The 18,087-nt window shown below is 43.7% G+C and overlaps 1 protein-coding gene across 1 annotated transcript in view; it reads right to left on the bottom strand.

Annotated features, from left to right (window-relative positions):
* Positions 1-9,941: 9,941 nt before the first annotated feature.
* SBNO1 (strawberry notch homolog 1) overlaps positions 9,942-18,087 on the bottom strand; it is a 29,894-nt gene continuing 21,748 nt past the window's right edge. The window contains exons 21-32 of the mRNA XM_065646198.1: positions 17,288-17,423; positions 16,848-16,960; positions 16,676-16,747; positions 16,083-16,182; positions 15,475-15,549; positions 15,081-15,227; positions 14,906-15,000; positions 14,630-14,722; positions 14,040-14,177; positions 13,265-13,341; positions 12,295-12,488; positions 9,942-11,372 (exon numbers count right to left, since the gene is read on the bottom strand). Coding sequence (XP_065502270.1) covers positions 11,230-11,372; positions 12,295-12,488; positions 13,265-13,341; positions 14,040-14,177; positions 14,630-14,722; positions 14,906-15,000; positions 15,081-15,227; positions 15,475-15,549; positions 16,083-16,182; positions 16,676-16,747; positions 16,848-16,960; positions 17,288-17,423 — 1,383 coding nt within the window. The 3' untranslated portion in view covers positions 9,942-11,229. The remainder of the gene's footprint in view (positions 11,373-12,294; positions 12,489-13,264; positions 13,342-14,039; positions 14,178-14,629; positions 14,723-14,905; positions 15,001-15,080; positions 15,228-15,474; positions 15,550-16,082; positions 16,183-16,675; positions 16,748-16,847; positions 16,961-17,287; positions 17,424-18,087) is intronic.

Below are 18,087 nucleotides of genomic sequence, written 5' to 3'. Positions count from 1 at the left end.
TTTCATCCTGGTGCTTCAGGCTTTAACTGTGTAAATTCTCATTAGAGTCCTGTAAGATCGCACCGGTAAACCCTCACGCCCAGTACCGTGTGACTGAGAACTTTGCATCCCTTAAAACTTCATTCCCAGATTTGTCACTAGCTGCGTGTCTGTTGCTCCTGACCGCATGGCCCAGCCGCTCTGGGATTTTCCATCGCTGGGCGGTTGTTTACAGTCACACCAAGTGAGAAATGGGAGTGTTCCGAGCTTGCCGTCTTCACGGCTTTACACCAATTCTACAAAACTGTGCTCAGAGCAACACTGTGAAGAACAAGATCCCCTGCGTTTTCCTTGTTTGTTTTGGGTTTTTTTTAGCCATAACTTCAAAATATACAATATTCTGCAGGGGTTAAGGAAACAATCCTGTAAAGATTATCCTTATTCCAGCACAAGACACTGCTCGTGTTGGAGCAAACTGTGAGGGTCTGGCTTGGTGAGATGCTCAGGCTTGTAGGGCCGGAGGATTTCTCCTGTCAGCGGGAACCCAGCAGTGCCACATCTCAGGATTTCACGTTTGCTCTGCAGGTCTCAGGGAGCTTTGGTGGCATCAGATGCTGGTGAACGACAACCTCACTGCGTGGCCTCAGACGCTTCAGAAGCTTCAAGTGACTTTACCAGCTGCCTCTTGGTTTTTTGCAGGCACGGCTGCAGTTGGTTCGCGGAGGAAATACCTGCAAGTTCTCCCTTTCTGCCCTGCGCTCTGTGGATTCACTTCAGTTGTTTTGAACTGAGTCTGGCCGCAAGAATAAAACCACCATCGTGCGTGGGCCCTTGGCCAGCTGTTTAGCCAGGTGACCACAGATTCGAGCTCCCTCGGAGGGGCTGCCTGCAGCTTAAACTTGTTTTACGTCACGAGCGTGGCTTGCACTGCTGAGAGTTGTGTTTTGCACATGCAAACCCTGCATCGCGTGGAACGACGACAGTTCCAGCAGCTGTTTGCAGCAAGCCGCAGGTCCCCGCTCTGCAGACTGATGGCACAGTCTTGTTTACCGACAGCAAAAGCAGCTCTCCATCACCAAGTGGCCAAGTGATAGAGCAGGAAATGCAGCAGAGTCCTTTTGTCACACATGTGACATTTTCAAGCCTTCTCCACACTGAGAAATGTCTTGGAAATAAACATGTGTGCTTATGTTTTGCAGCAAGGGAGGATGGACAGTAAGAGATACTTGTCTCTTCAAGTTATCTGCAAATGCAGGTGATGTATTTTCCAGGTATGGCTGTCTCGTCTCAGTTGTGCCAGATCTGCAACATTCACCCTGTCCCCTTCCTCTTTTTCTTTGCATTTTCTCTGTTCCCTCACCTGGTTTGACTTTCTCACCTCAGCTCCTCCCAAACCACAGGGAATACTCCGTGTTGCCACAGCCTTCCAGCCCCTGCTCGGCCAAAGCTCTGCCTGATGTCCAGGAGGTTTTCCCTTCCCGAAGCTCGGCGAGGTTGGATGCCGCACCCCTCTGGCGAGGGTGTAGGGAATACACGTGCAAAGGGTGATGCCGGAAGGCGCTGGTTGTCAGGATGGAGCTGGGGATTTGTTTGCTTGTCCCCTTTTCTCTGGAAATAAAGCTCAAGAGCCATCAGGGTCTGCAGAGCTGGGCTGTCACGCTCTCGGAGAGCTGCAAATGGAGAGCACAAACTGGGCTTGTTTGTTATCATTTTGGATTAAATCAACAATGAGAGGAATTAAGCAAGACACAACAAGACCTTGTTTTTTCTTGGCATGTCTTTGACACATGCGAAACATTACATTTGTGCATTAATTTCAATGTAATAAATTGTCACGTTTAATGAATCGAGTGACTTGGGGCTGTTCTAATTGCACTTTACCCAGCACAGAGACCCGTGTAGCAGCAAGGGGAAAGAGATGGGAAGTTTGTTCCTTTTTCTGGAGGGAGTTTATATTCAAATACTTAGCTCCACATTTCTAGGGACCCAGTGTCATACTTCAAATAATCATAGATGCTCCTACAAATTTCTGAGCACAAATTTAATCTCCAAACTGCTCTCGTGTGCTAAAACTATGGTGATCATCCAAATTAAGTGAAAAGTCTTTGACAGGGCTCGGCTGAAAACTCAGCTTTTTAAGTGCAGGTGGGCTTAACCTCTTTGAAGAGCACAAGTGGTAGATACAAGTGAGCGTTGGCTCTAACAAATGGCGTTTTAAAAGATACTTTCCAGAGCTGAATACCTTTCTCACTGGGATCTTAATGAGCCAGCACCTCCTGGTGCAGAACACCCTCCCCAGGCCCTGCTCCAGGGACACCCTGCGTGGGGCTGCCCAGGACACTGGCACAGCGGGAAAATTGTGCATTTTATCCGTTTTGGCTCCGTTGTTGCTCCCTTCTTATCTCCTTGCTACAGCTCCTTACATTCCTGCCTTTGTTCCCTACAACTGCTGATGGTTGAGGGTTCCCCTCCCGCTCTCCCTGTGCTGAGATAGAGCTGACAGCCCTCGCTGCCCCTCCACCGCCAGCTGCTTTTGGGCTGATGTTTGCTGCTCGCTGCCCCACCCTCGCCAAAATGCACCAGATGGCCCCAACCCTGAATAGAAACGCAGATTCTCCAGCTCTGCCCTGTTGCCTTTTCTCCTCACACCTCAAAAATGCCCCTGGAAGCTCTGGATTGCTCCCGCCCGCACGAAAGAGCCCTCGGACCCACTGCCGAGGGGCTGCGGTGCAGAGCGCTGAAGCCAAAAGCTTCGGACCCGGGAAATCCTCTCCCAGCGCCCGGCCCACGTCAGCACACCGGCCTCAACAACTTCGGACTGGAGCTTGGATGCCAACTCCGGACCGATTCTCCACTTAAATTCTCCTAGAAAAAACTCTTTCCCCAGCCTAGCCCAGCTCCCCACTTTCAGATGGTTCCTCCCAGGCCAGATGCCGTATTATCTGGAGTGACTTTTTCCCTCCCAGCCTTGTTTTTCCTCCTACTCCTGAGCCTTTTGTCTGGCTGCCAAGCGGAGCAGCCCTGCCAGGCCGACAGCTGCTCGGCATCGCCGCGCGGGTGCTGCCCTGTGGGCTGAGGAGACGATTCCAGGCTCGTTCCATCTTCGAGGGGGACGTTCTGCCTCCGCGGCGGCCTGTACCAGAAGGAGAAAAAGCAAATAGCACCTGTAAAGCTGTCAGGAGAGACTGGAAATGTTTTAAGATAAAGAGGCCTTGCTCTTACTCAGGGTTTACCTTCGAGATAGTGTGAGTAGCAAGCCTGCTCTCTCCTGCCCCGGCCGGAGGTCTCCCTGAAGGATCACGGAGCGGGAAGAAGTTTCCAAGCCCTCAGCCACAAAAGCTCAGGCCTGGAATCTCTCTAATGAGACTTTTCCCCTCTGCAGCTTGCCAGGCAAACAAGCACCAGGCACCAATGTCAAAACCAGCCCGGATTCCAATGAAAACCAGCAAAGAAAATACGAGCAGAAAGGAAACGGCTTCATTTTGCTTGTTGAGAACAGGGAAATGAAGCTACCGAACCCCCTCAGCGGCGGGAGAGCTCTCCCTGCCCCGCGGGCACGGGGCCGAGCCAAGGGGCTCCTCCTCCCTCGCTCTTGCTTGCGGGGATAAATTATCAGTTATCCCCAGGTTACAGGGCTTCCCTGCATCGTCCTTCTGGAGGAACGAGCTCCCCACCCTGCCCGATTCCTTCAGCTTGCCTGGCAGGACTGTCCCTTCTCGCCCCGCGGGCTGGACTCTGGTCACCCTCCCACCCTGGAGCCCTTGAAGCTTGTGCCAAGGAGCTGGCTCGGCGGGGCCGCGCTGCCGCCCGCCCGGTGCGGGGAGCACCCCACCCTTTGGCTGGAGGGTTGGAGACTCGCTTTCATCCCAGCCCTGTCTGGGAAAGCTCCTGAACCTGCTCTGCGCCCGGGAGCCGGGGAAGCCACAGCAAAGCTGAGCGCTGGCTCGCCCGAAGCGCTTCCCGTCCGCAGGCTGGCGGCAAACCAACACCCGAACGGCCTCATCGGATTGTGCCCGTGCGAAATGAGCATCCAGGTGGCACCTGCCATGGCTGCGGAATCTGATTTCCTTTTGGAGGGGCACATCGGGGTTAAGCCACACTGAAAACCTGCCAAGTGCAAAGCGAGTGTCACCAGAGCAGTGACATATTCCTGAAACAAACAATCGAGAGGCACAAGCACCTCTGGCCCTTGTAGCCTCATTGCGATGCCGGTAAAGCCTGATGGGAGCATCCCTAATTGTTTTGTGACTGGTCATTTGAGCAAAGGAAGCAGAGGAGAGAGTGGAAGCAAAGCCCAGGACTGGAGAATGGAAATGACTGTGAGGAAAGGAATGTGGAGCTTCACAACAACGGGGGGCCGGGGGAGAAGAGCGCAGAGCAGAGATGCCCACAGCGCTGGGGCTTGGAAACGCCAAATAATCCAACTCTGCCCAACGTCTACCTGCAGAGAGACAGCAGCACCCTGCTGCCCTGTCGTGCTGCCCGTCAGCTCCTTCTTCTCCCCCCGCAAGGCGAAGAGAGGAGCCCGGGGTCGCCGCAGGTCTCTGTGGAGCAGGCGCTGTGGGTCCGTCCCGTGGACCAGCCGCCCACCCCGGCGCTCACCGCAGCCTGGCAGCCGCCACGGCGGCCCCGTCGGCGGAGAAAGGGACGGACGATCCCGGATGTGAAGGATTTACAGCCCTGGCAGACGCTCATCACAGGAGACAGCGTCGCCTGTAATTTAAATAGTGCGGTCTGAAGCCGAGACTTGCCAGCGATCAAAGGCAGCGCGGCTGAGGGGTGAGCCAAGGGCAGAGCCCCCAGGGCCCCGGAGCCTGGTCCGGCTGCCCAAAAGGGCTCTCAGGAGGGCAGGCCAGGCCCTGGCATCCTCCTCCCCTCCCCAGGAGGGGCTGGGACCTGCTTTTCTCTTGCCAGGAGAGGGAGGAAACACCCGTGTTTGCATTTTGCTTGAGCCCACCCTGGGAAGCAGCAAAGGGCCAGTGGGACGCTCGTGGCTCAGCAGCCGCCTTGTAGCCCCAAAGCCCAAGCTGGGGATGGGAAAACTGGGAAAACTCCTTCCCTCACTAAAGCAGCCCCGGGAAGTCCCAGTCCGAGCTCTCCCGCTCCCCGGGCCCCGCTCGCCTGCACCGAGAGGGCGACAGCGGGGCTGGTTTGCAGAGGGCAGCTGCCGGCTCCCATCTTCACCGTTTCACTGCTCGCATCTGCCTTTTTACCCACTCCAAGAAACTTCATGGGAGATCTTACCCAGGAATAATCAAATCGCTTGCACCCTGGTTTATGATTTAACCGGGTCACTCCGGCCAAGCCGATGCAGATCTGCGTTTCGTGCCCTGCAATTCCTTGTATATTTAGCAGGCACAGTCAATTCCTCTGGGAAGAAGGAACATAAACCAGACCTGGACTTCCAAAGGTAGAAGCCGTCAGCTCTCGAATTGCCTCTCTGGCATTTTTAAGGTGTATTATTTACATACTGGAGAAAAGCCAACGAAAACCTTTCTTAAGACATTTCTGCCTGACTTACAGAACAAAGCCTACTGCTTTATGAAAATGAGTAATTAAATTCTGAGGTTTGGGCATCTTCATTTATTGCTGAGAACTTGGCATCACACCTTTTCCAGGTTCAGGGAAAATGAGAATAAAAGTCAATATAAAATGATTCACAAAAATCAGATTACATCAGCCTGTTCATCTCAAACGAGCTCTTTGGACAAAGGAAAGATACTTGCATGCCATGTGTAGAATCTTGACACAGTTTTTATAAACTCTCCTCCCTTTTTAAAGATCGTTACAATTAACATTCTGAGAATGTAGTGAATCTGCTTTTAACTACCAATAGAGCCAGTTTAATTAACCAGTGAAATTAACCAGGTTAAGTGCCAGGTATTTAAGTTGATTGAAAGAAAAGATGTTTGGATTATTACAACATGACTTCTGCTTGTGTGAAGGATCCTAAAATGGAGTGATGATGAATATGTTTAATGTATGCAGAGGTAGCGCTGGAAGATGTTCCAGCATAAACAGCCCATGTGGGTAAGTTCCACAATAAAAAACTAAAAGGGAAAAAAGCCCCAAAGTAGTAGTCAGTTTAATTTATTTAACATTTTTTTTACAAAAACAAATGAACAAACAAACACAACTTAACGCGCAATTCATCATGTTCCACAGTTTGTCACTTTTTTGTGCGTTTAAATCTTTCTAAGAATGCTGTAATATTTTATTTCCAGGCACTCCAAGTTCTGCCGTGTTGTTTGGGGACGGTGGGCGCGCACAGGTGGTGTCTCCATGGAGAACACGGGGACGCGCAGCTCAGTCCTGCGCTGGAGGACGTCGGTGAGGTTGGTAAAGGTTCCCATTAGGGCAGGCAATAAAAAGAACACACGCGATCCGTCCTAAACGTTATGTGTCTTTGGAACTCTGTCATGCTGGACTATCAGTGCAGACTGCAGAATTAATAACAGCGGAGTTCTACTTGGAAAGAATAGCGTATCCTTTGTGCAGAGATTATCTGACAGCAAAGTTATCGTGGGGCTGTGGGATGATGCTGAGGCAGCAAACACCCACCCCAACTACAATTCAGTCTCACGTTTGTGGGACTTTACGTTAGTGACTAAAAAAATAAACCAAATGACTTGGCATATAAAAATGCCGTGATGCACCTGCAATGAATCTGGCATTTTTCTGGTTACCTTCCCCAAGTCAGAAAGTAGGTAAATTAATATGCACGTGATCAGCACTGTCAGTAGAAATGTCTCTTTATCCTTACCAGTGCAAACCAAGTACAGGAAAACTGCTCCTCCGCAGGTCACCTGTCTCATTGAAGTTATGCCCTAAGTGTGGCAAAGTTCAGAAACGCCAAAGTTAGCTCTTACAAAATAAAACTTAATACATTGATTATTTTGGACCAATTAAGGAACAGCGAAGCACATCAAAATCAAGTAAGTTCTTGCTTGGTTTTTACTTATCACCCTTTAGCGTAAGTTTCTAGAGGCAACCCGCCCTCAGCTGGTGCAATTGTGGCTGGGAAACACTGGTATTTACAGTCGTTTCTTCCCTCCTTCGTGTTTTTCTCCTTAAAAAGAGCTGCTGCTTTTCAAACTCAATGAGGCCAACACGGGGCTGGGCTGAAGCGTCAGCCCCAGAGGTTTCCCACGTTGGTGGTCACGTTACTCCACGACTTCTGCCAACTCCATCGGTCTTTACCATGAACCGTTGGCTGCAGCTGCCCTTACAGGACAGAAACACCTCCGTTATTTCTCCACATTTGTTGTTCAAGCTCGTGCTGACCACAGAAACCACCAGAAGAAATACTCTATAACAGATGCACCTTTTCTAGTCTCAAATCATTCTAGAAAGACGGCTTTTCAGACAGTTAACGTTTAATGCGAATGTAGGAATGATACTTTTACACGGTAGGACAGTGGGCATGTCCTATTACTGATGCGTTTAATTCTAGAACTCATAGGAGCTTGTGGAATACACAACTGGACATACTATAAGAGGAAGAAAATGGAAATATATCTGGGATTTAATATCTGAAACGCATTGAAAAGACTAAAGAAAGCAACTACATGAAAATTAAATGGTTTCTCTCTGATACAGGTACTAAGAAGTGAATAATCCCAGTCACTGAAAGACATCGGGAATCCATTTCTCTCAAGAAAATGCATTATACGCTAAGAATATAGAATAAAACCACACAGCATCAAAAGGATCATGGAAGACAGACAACTGATAGCTTTGGAAAAAATGATGACAACATATAACACCTACAATGTATGCAGACATCCCTTGCAAGTTTTATATATGCTATATATATTTCAAAGTACACACAAACTGTCTGTTTGGCAGGTTGAGAAAACAGGAATACATCTTGGGAAGGTCATGAAGAAAAAACAACACAAAGGAAAACAAGAGTTATTTACATTCAATAATTCAGTAGCCTTTAACATCTCTATGTACACACAGACTCTTTCTATATATGTACAGACTGCAAAGGGATCTGAATGAAGCTTATTCCAAATGCAGAAGAAAAATACAAAAAAAGCCTTTATAATTCACTTGACAGATGTTTACAGGTTGCAGAACTTTCTTCACTTACAAAGAAAATGCCAGACACTGACTAGACAGGGAGAATCTTTGGGGATGTGAAGTCCTTACAATAGGTGTGTGTTCCCAACAGACCACGTGGTGACTGGAAGAAAAGGAAAATTTGCTGTGCAGAGGGGGTTTAGTGGGTTATAATGGCATTAACAGTGTCAGACACATCTTAAGTATGAAACTAGTTAATAAGTCAAGATTTAGTTGCCGTCAAGGGACAGTTTAAAAAAGAAAACCCCACATTTTATCCCTTCAATTCCCAAGTCAAAGTAGTCTCCTCCCCTTGTACAGCACGCTTCAGAACAGAAATTACTACTGTTTTACACTGCGCTTTGCTCCTGTTATTGTAGACATCCATCCTTTATAAACATCATATCCATTTCAGGTGGTGATTTGTACGAAGCAGATCAACATCACACAAACAGGAAAAATACAGAGACCTTTCTGGTCCAGCCTGACTTTATAAATTACTTATAAATCATCATTTATATGACTCGACAATTGGTGTCTCCTTTTCCTCCTCTTTTCTCCCCCAAGCTTTATCAGCAGCTCCTGCAAGGAACCAACTCCCACCAAAACCCACCACACCCCAACCACCCAGCAGGAATTAACAAATAAAATGGCTCTGTGGCTTGAAGGCTATTTTTATGTTAAAGGTTAAGATGTTCTAAGACTCCAGAGCTGCGGATGCAGATGTGTTAGTAACTGGATGGCAAAGCCAAAGCGTTGATGGTGGCAAATGGCAGAGAGCAGGGATGGGAGCAAGTGGGGGAACAGGTTCTGGAATGGGAACAGTCCTTATGGATCTTTAGGTTAAGTACTGGTGGGTGTTTTCCCTCCAGGGGATGTAAATCCATGCGAAGTTTAAGAGAATGTGAGTGAACAGTATATACTAGAAACTCCTGAAATATAGTATAGCTTGGTTATCAATACAGAGCATACGCAATTCAATATTTGCTCATCCCAACAACCAAAGTCAGCACAATGGGCTGAGAAGAGCCCTTAGGAACTGAAGCGTATTTAAACGATGACTTAAAAAAACCCTAAAAAACCAAAAACCCCACAACTACTTGTGAATCTAACCACTTCTAGAACCATCTTACTGAAGATTAAGATCTAAAATACGTTACCATCTCAGATGGTAGAAGTTTTACGCCAAATACTAATAATTTAAAAAAAAAGACAGTGAAGTCTCCACACAGCTTGCTGGTATTAGCAATTTGGTTCGCTATCTGTTGCAACAGAAATCCATCAACATACTTCTCAAAATCCCATTACTTTTCCTGGAATGGATGCCAAAGCCACCCAACAGTGGGTACAAAACACAGGAACATCCTCCCAACCCGCTGTGCTCTGCAGCTCTCCAGGGCATCGCTGGTCCCGCAGCACCGGGAGCTGCTTCCCTGTGCTGCCAGAGGATAAAAATCTCCCAACGCACCGACCGCCTGCACGACAAGGAATTTACAGAGGTGCTCCAGACCACGCCGGCACAGGCAGCGTTAACAGAACCTCAAAGTAATTAATGTACAGGGACTCACTTCAGCCTGAAGTTGTGGGACTTCTGGCCCCGTTACTTCTGTAAAAAATTCTTGGTGACACTTGGGTCTGGCTCCCCAAGAGCTCACAGGGTGACATGCACTCTGGCGGATCGCTGCTCTGTCAGGTGAACCTTACTTAAAATATACATCAAGGTTTAAACAGAATTTACTTCTTGCCTCGTTAATGAGCTCAACTGAAAGAGCTGGGCTGCAAGACAGCAGCCCGGTTAAAGCAGACTGGAACATGCCAAGTCCTGTCAAATTCCAATTGAACAGACTTGTTAGTGGTTTTTTTGGAATACAGCAATTGCCTAAACAAGACTCCGCTTCTTGTTAGTACAATAACTTTTATTTGACATCTACAAGATCATTATCTTGTAGTTTTTTTGGACAGGTTTATACAATCTCAATTTTTCAATAGTGCAACCTGTGCAAGCAAGAAATGACAAACATTGTCCTTCACTTTCTTATAAACATCTACTATTATAGGCAAAACAAAACTTACCCATATTATAGATAAGTGACTATTCACATTTGTACATTACAATTTCTTTTAAACAGCTCCAGATAAACTCTACAATGTCTTACAACATATTAAACAGTATTCAAGTTACTGGGTAACAGAAACAGCACATACAGCAGAACCCTCAAGTGTTTCCCATTCTCTAATTTACAGCTCAAGTAAGGTTTCATCTTACAAGTGACAAATTAAATTATTACATTAATGAAGTAAAAAATATAAGATTGTATGCAAGATGGAAGTGAATTTGCACTTAAGTTTCCATAACCACCTCGGATTAAGGAAATGCTTCAATTTAAGGAAAATAGGCATCCAGCCGTCTTTGCAGTACACATTAGGAATACCATTAATACATTAAAAATGAACTAATTTTAATTTAAGATGTTTATCACAAAAAAAGAACATACTGTAGACTCAAATATATAACCCCCAGGAGAGAACCAGAAAAAAATGCAACACCTGGGTATAAACACTATAAAAATGCAATAACCAATGCTGTACAACTAAGATTGTGTTTCTCTCTGAATTCCTGTCTTGTGTGTTCATCCCGTCCATGCCCGTTTCCAGAGACATGCACTGTCAAACAGAAACTGGGAAGGAACCTGAATGCATGATGTGCAACCTCAAGGTTTCATGCTTTTATAAACTCATAAATTGAAGAGAAAAACCCAATATATATTTTCTATATATATATACTCAATACATGCATTCAAGGATATCTCCCACAGCAATGGCATTGATGCACTGCGTTAAACCCTGAGCACTGTATGACAAGATAAAAATAAAGCCTGCTTGGGGATTTTCAAGCATTTTCAAACAAATTGTGGTTTGTAGCTTAAAAGGCCAAAAGTAAAAGCAAACAGGAAGCACTACAGAGAGCATAAGGAAAGACAGATGCACCATCATAAACAACTGCTGGCTTTCAGTTCTACCAACCCTTTTAGATCTCTTTATTCCCAAAGTATTTGAGAGCACACAACTGAACTGAAAAAGTTATATTTCTTTGGAATCTGTCCCTGATTTTTATGCGAGTGATATGCTTTTACAGCCTTTTCCTCAAATGTCAAGAAGTCAACACCTGCGGTTTGTCCTCTTTTAAGCGTTGTTGAAATTGGTGATGCTTTGCGGGTGGTGCTGCTGCCAGATCTGCTGCTGCTGGACCGCGAGCTGCTGAGACTGGTCTGACGTGGACAGGAGGTTCACAAGGGGCGACACACAATTTGCAGGAATGATCAAACCTGAAAACAGCAAACCAATTGTTTCGTAAGCATGCAAGCAATTTGTTCATGAAAACCTCAGGCTGATGATTCTACCATCTCATTTATACAACAGCCAGTGACCAGTTCCAATGTCAATTTTAATCAAGCACAGCTACAAGTTCTGCTTCTCAGTACGAGATTTATCTTCAGAAGTCACTAGATCCTTTAGGTCATGAAGCAGTAGGAAAAAGTTGCCATCTTGGCCCCAAAGAAATTTTATGTTTCAATGCTGCCACATAAAATGTGAAGTCAGCTATTTTTGTTTTTCTGGTCTCACAGAAGTTACACCATCATGAAAGTCTAAATATGAAAAGACTAGTTTCAAGTGAAACTGGTACTAAGAGTAGGAGCTGCCACGATATTGCACATCCACAGGAAGTCCATATTAAAAAAAAAAAAACACTACTTCAGCCTTTGAGGTACCAGCTATGTGGGCTTCGCTAAGAGGTTTGGTGACAAGACACAACATCATCATGTTGAAGTCATTCTAAACTATTGATTACATGTGACTTTCAGTAGCCCAAAAACCAGGAAAACCACCATTTCAAGGGTTCACTATTCTTTGCCAGAAGTGCAGCACTTATGCTTTCGAAGGTCGCTCGGCTGGAACAGACTGAATATAATGTTTTTGTTCCTAGTAAATCAAAAGGACTGAGAGAATAAGTGTTCCAAAACCTGGCTGGAAAAAAAAAATTCCTTCCTTCTCTAAGCTGACTCAAACCAGTGTTTGTACTTCAAATATAGATTTCAACAGCTGCACTCCCCAGACACTGACAAGCCTTTTCTCTTTTAAGCATTTTTATTATAAAATCTCCTACCTGACTCTCACCACAGAATCACTTGTAAGTTACAAATTCCTTCTACTCCAAGATGGAAATAAAGGAGCATACAAGCCACTTACCTACGATCCTCTGCCCATCTTCTGTCCTTAGGCGAACAATTTGCATTTTCACATTTGTACCACTCACAGAGGCTAGAACGCCTTCTACTTTTGTCCAGACGCTCAGTACTGAACCACACAAGACGTAGTAAGTTCGACAGCGCAGTCCCACTTCACAAACTAATCCCAAACCTGCCTTCTTACAATTGCCTCTCCTGCGCAGAGGAAAAAAAAAACTTTCAAAAGAGTTCTGGAAACAAGAAGTATCCAATTCAATTAAAAATGAGACTTGAAGTTATTTGACGTATTCAGAGTTGAGCGCTGCAAGTACACAGTAAGGGTAGGATACTTTATCTGCAGCACGCGTTTAAATAGTAAAACTTTGAGAAGCGTTGGCCTATTTAGGACCAGATCTTCAAAATGTACAAACAGAGCTTAAAGGCAAAGATACTGCTCGTTTACATCACCTGAGAATCCAAATCTGCTACATGTAAAACTGGTATCTGATCAGTGTTATTTCAGAAGCTCCAATATTAACCTGAAACTTCTACCAGCTACGTTGTTCCTCGGGAATTAAAACATCAGCTGCTGAGCTCAGACACTGAAGAGGCAGCACAAGAACAGCTGTTTCTGACGTCTATCTCAGCTCTATGTGAAGTATAAATATTTCTGCCCCAAAAGAACATCTGAACTATTCTACCACGATAATAGATCAGATCAAGACACTTAAGCACAAACTACTCCACAGTCATTATACTCTTGCTAGACTGCAATTTATACGTTAGCATTCATCTAATATATTAGGACTTTAAGGGCAAGTGCAAAGCTTTGTGCTTCCACTCCAAGGTTGGGCCATTTGACTGGTCATGGGTTAATTTTTCTCAAGCAAGAAACAGAAAATTTCACATAAGGAAGAGAAGAACAGAATAATGAGAAACCAGTTTAGGCAAGCAGTTGAAGTTAAAGCATCTGTGAGCACACAAATACTTACCAATAAGCATGGGTGCAGGTATCCGCAGAGGAATTGTACTGCTCCAACCAGTGCGGCAGAGCATCTTCAGAAGGTACCTGGAAAAGTCATTCAAAGTGGGAATAATAAAGTAAAATGCATTAAGACTTGCATGAAACAAAAGCAATTTGGTAATTACTATAAGAAAAGAGGGAGCACCACCACTCTGAAGGTGAAAAGAGGTACAGTATCCTGTAATTTCAGGCTGTTCAATGGAAATGCCATCTCAAAGGATGAGCAAAATGCTTGAATGCAGCAGAATCTCAGTCATGAGCATGGCAGAAGCTCAGAGCTTTTCCAATAGTCGACCTGATTCTCAGAGTTACCTCAAGTTTTTACAAATTCAACACTTCAAAATTAAGTGTTGGATATCTTACCAGCCTCTAAACAAAATAATCCGTTACAGTATTTGAAGTGTCATCAGCAAAGAGCTGAAGCTTCACAATCATTGCTTAGAACACACTGTACAGAGCTGCTTATTTAAGAACATGTTTGTACACCTTACACAAAACTAAGACTTTTCCTTGCTAGACCCTAAACCCCCCATTTTCTATTACACACCACAGATTCTTCATATTCAGAACGCTTTAAATATAGGAATGCAGAAACCAGGCATACCTGCTTCAAAAGACCCAAACACAAGCTCTCCTCTGAAAAAAGCCTGTTTTTTTACTTGCCAGAATTATGCACAAATACCAGAAAAGTCTTTTTTTTTTTTTTCCTTTAAGTTTAAAACTAGCATAACTTTAATGCTTACCTTCTTATATTTCTTTTTCAGGTCTGCACATGTTTCGAGTTTGAGTTGTTTCCCAGTATTTGGTCTGTACACTAAAAAAAGCTTCTTTTTAGGATTCACTTCTTTTACTAGAATAGCAGTTTTCTTGTTATTCCTTATCTGGCAAAGACAAGACAAACCAAAAAATTCGTAAACATGCTGACAGTATCTACCTTAACTGATTCCATACTGTGCACATACAGAGTAAAACGCATGTGCATGCATAAGACGACCAGTAATAAGGACACCTTTAGAAAACAGTACCGCTAATCTACATTAACCTCACAACTTTTCCTTACAGTGAAAGCATCTGGTTTCTCGATGAAGGTGTAAATAAGAGCTATTAATTTGGGCTCACATTCCTATCAGAAAATCTCCTGAGTAGCTAGAAAGGAGCACTTCATACTTAGCGTTGGAAGCAAACTTAATATCAATTTTAATGCAAGATTGAAAGCGTTTTGCAAAACTGACCAGTAATTAATATGAACAGTAAGTTTTTCAGAGGAGACAGTGTATTTGGTTAGTCCCTGAAAAACTTACCTGAACATAATCCATGAGACAAAGAATCTTACCTGTAGTGATAAATAAAAACCATCATCTGGACCCGTCTGTTCTGCCCAGATCTTAGTGGCCTCGTCCCACGACATTCCTCTCTCTACACTGATCTAGAAAACAGCCACATAGGGGTATTTACAACAGCAGACACAGGAACTAAAGAGCCATAGGACCAAATATTGCCCAGCAAAAGGCCTGGAACCTCCCCTCACTTAGTTGACTGCCATGTTTTAAAAACTCAACAGCAAGCAAGTTTTGTAAGTTCATACAGAGAAGACCCAGAATTAACTTACTGTGTATAGTTCTACATGTCCAGAGGTAGAATATCCGGGAGTTAAAAACTTCTTAACGTCAGCCTTCCTTACTTTCTCATCCCCAGAGCCCAAATCTTAAAAGGAGAAGATAAGAGTTATTCTGTTTCTTTCTTCTGACTGTAGTACAAGAGCACTGAGAAATCGATTTACTCACCTAAGATGCCCATATCATATCTTCCATTCTTTTTAGCATTCTGAATAACTGCATTTAACGTGTCAGAAAAGTACTGGAATAAAGCATTCTGCTGATGTACTTCCATACCAAGAATTCTATTCAGAAATTTCCCAATATTGTTATAATCTTAAAAAGAATGAGAAATACATGTATTAGGTCAATGATTAAGTTTGATGACAAGCTCTCAATCAGTATTCAAAGAGTCTCAAAGACTACTTGAATTCATTCTTTCAGAAACAAGGAAAACATTCAGAATTTCTCCAAAAAAGTGACTTTTTAGATAGTTACAACTTCAGTTCTCTTGCCAGGAATCCACTATCATGATATACGACATTCCTAGCAACATTCTAAGATATGCTTAACATGCAAATACCTTTATCAAGTGTTAGTATTCCAGATCTGTCTTCTACATTTATCAAGCCTACGCCAATCAATCCCTGACGAACATCTAGGAGAAAGAAATAAGTTAAATCACAGCTGCTTTGCCTTCTAAAAATAAACCAACCAAGTAACAGCTTGTTTAGCAATCTCGTTTCAGGATCCAATTCCAAAACTTCTGACACCCCTCAAATACATTACTTGCCATTTCTACACTTAACTGATCAACAAGCAAGACAGAACTTTGCCTTCTGTCCTTCCAGGAAGCACTGACAGGAAAACTACTAATAGCACACACATGAGCCCAGAGGAGAACAAGATATTGCAACAGATAATGGGAAAATGAAATTAAAGAACTGTATGTAATGCTTTGGCTAAACAGATATAGAACATGCCTTACAATGAGAGTTCACATATCTTGTTTCATACATGAACTTCAACATTCAAGCAACTTGCACAGCAGTAACATCCAGTGCGAATGTATCCAGACCAGCTGGTTGGTTTAAATAGTGACAATGTTTTCTAGCTCTAAAACTATTTGCATTTTCTTCATACTGGAGAACAACCAAAAGGTAGCTGTCACGTCCAGTGAGTTATACTCACCTTTGAAGAAGTCTCCAGGAAAATCAGGAGGAGGCGAGACCATTGGGGAATCTAAGTTCACAATGGATTTCATAACAATCTCCAAAGCATTTCTGCCGTACTGCACAAGAAAGAGAAAGTTGCTCTGATAATGTGATCCAGAATTTGTGCCTCAGCCCCAAGCACATACAGTTTAACAAGCATTTGTAATTCATGACAAAACGTTTTTTCTCTACAACAGTACAGGGAACTGGTTATTAGCTTTTCAGTTATGAACTACACTATATAAATAGCCCGGTCTTAATTTCTAATTAGAATTACCAAATTAACCTTTCAGTTGTGACTGAAAGAACACATTGTTTACGTAAGACTTGGATTGTTAGCAAATGTAGAAAAGTAATTTACACACATATTTGTGTTCCATGTGGCTTTGCAAGCAGAATTGACAATGTTTTCTGGCTATCTCAGAAAAAGGCCGCCTACCAGAAAGCAATACAGTTAAAAGCAATACAGTTAAAAGCAAAACACAGGAGATGGAAGAAATCCTTCCTCAACAGGTCATTTGTGGAATAAGCACCACAGCATGAGCTTTCAAACAGAAAGAGAACCATCACCTTGTTGTCAAAATTGAATCTGCTGAGGTCTCGAGTTTCCGTAGCCCGTCTGTCACCATGAGTGAGAGCTCCCTGTGAAGACACACCTTTGTAATTACATCATGTTTTAAGAAAAAGAAATCTAAGCTGTGGTTTCTCAAATGAAGGATCAGACTTCTTGAAACAATCTTACCAAGCTCTCCAGTCTTTTTGCAACTATCGATGCAAATCTTTGCTCTCCTGCCAGTTCAGAAATCAGGAACACGTACTCTGGAGCGGTCACTTGGTTGGATCGATGAGTTCTTCCTGGATAATCAAGTAGAAGTACATATGTTAAATAAATTCCACTTCATTGAATGTTTCTAGTAAACTATGAATTGTGAAGAGTAAAGAAAAATGCCAGAACTTAATCCTGCTGAAAATTAGATTCTGCTGTAATACAGCCAAGAGAGGGTAGTACAAACACTCTAGAGTTGTGGCAACTTTCATAAAGATGCTTGCTACAGGAAATATCCCTAAGCTGCAGCGTAAGTTTAAGTTTCTTTCAAAACTTTCAAGAATGTCAGCTATGACTACAGAAATTCAGTTAGTGTTACTGAGCATACTAGGAGAAGGATACAAAAAGTTATTTACCAAACTGCTGTATTGCTCTGTCCGCGCTCCACGGCAACTCCAGCGTCATGTGAACTCTCCGTCTCTGATTCTTAGCTCTACGGTCTGCTTGCAACGATATCCCAGAGCTGGCAGCCTCTGAGATGATGGCGATGTTCTTGTTTTAAGAAAGGAGTGGTTAGTTAGCAATAAATCCAAGGTCAAGCTTCAGTTTTCAGTTTATAAAAAAAAAAGTTTTATAATTATTACTAACACGGATCTGGAATGGTTTCATTGTTATTTGGCATTCCTATTGCAAGGCAGAGGGGGGAGAAGAACTATGGTTCTCTTTATCAGAGTTACAATACAAATACTAACAATTTTTTTGAGTGAAAAGAGTGGTTTTCACTTTACTTTTCAGCAACACCTTTCTGTGCAAATGAAGAAAGGCAGCATATGTTGCAGTCTTGCTGTTCTGCAAGGCAGGTTTGAAGATATGGCCATTCTAATATCTGAATGCGTTTGCCTTTAAAGAATGTAAATGTTTTGACTGTGCACAGGTCTCTTCCAAGAAAACCAGTATTTACCCTCAAGTGTAAAACAGACCATAGAAGTTCCACACAGCTACATTTACTTGATTTGCCCTCTTGTGGTAGCATGTCCCAAATGAACCACATAGGTGTTTGGTTTTCCTTTTTTTTTTTTTTTTTTTAAATCAGCTTCAATTCTACCATTATTCCAGTCAATTTTCTCAATTTCATAATTTCCTCTTGGAAGCAGAGGTACACAGTAATCCAGATAAAGGAATTACAAAGCTGTGGAGGGTTTATGTGCCTTTTAAA

This window comes from Caloenas nicobarica, chromosome 16 (assembly GCF_036013445.1).
Source record: "Caloenas nicobarica isolate bCalNic1 chromosome 16, bCalNic1.hap1, whole genome shotgun sequence".
Classification (NCBI taxonomy): domain Eukaryota; kingdom Metazoa; phylum Chordata; class Aves; order Columbiformes; family Columbidae; genus Caloenas; species Caloenas nicobarica.
This window is presented reverse-complemented; position numbering and strand designations above follow the sequence as displayed.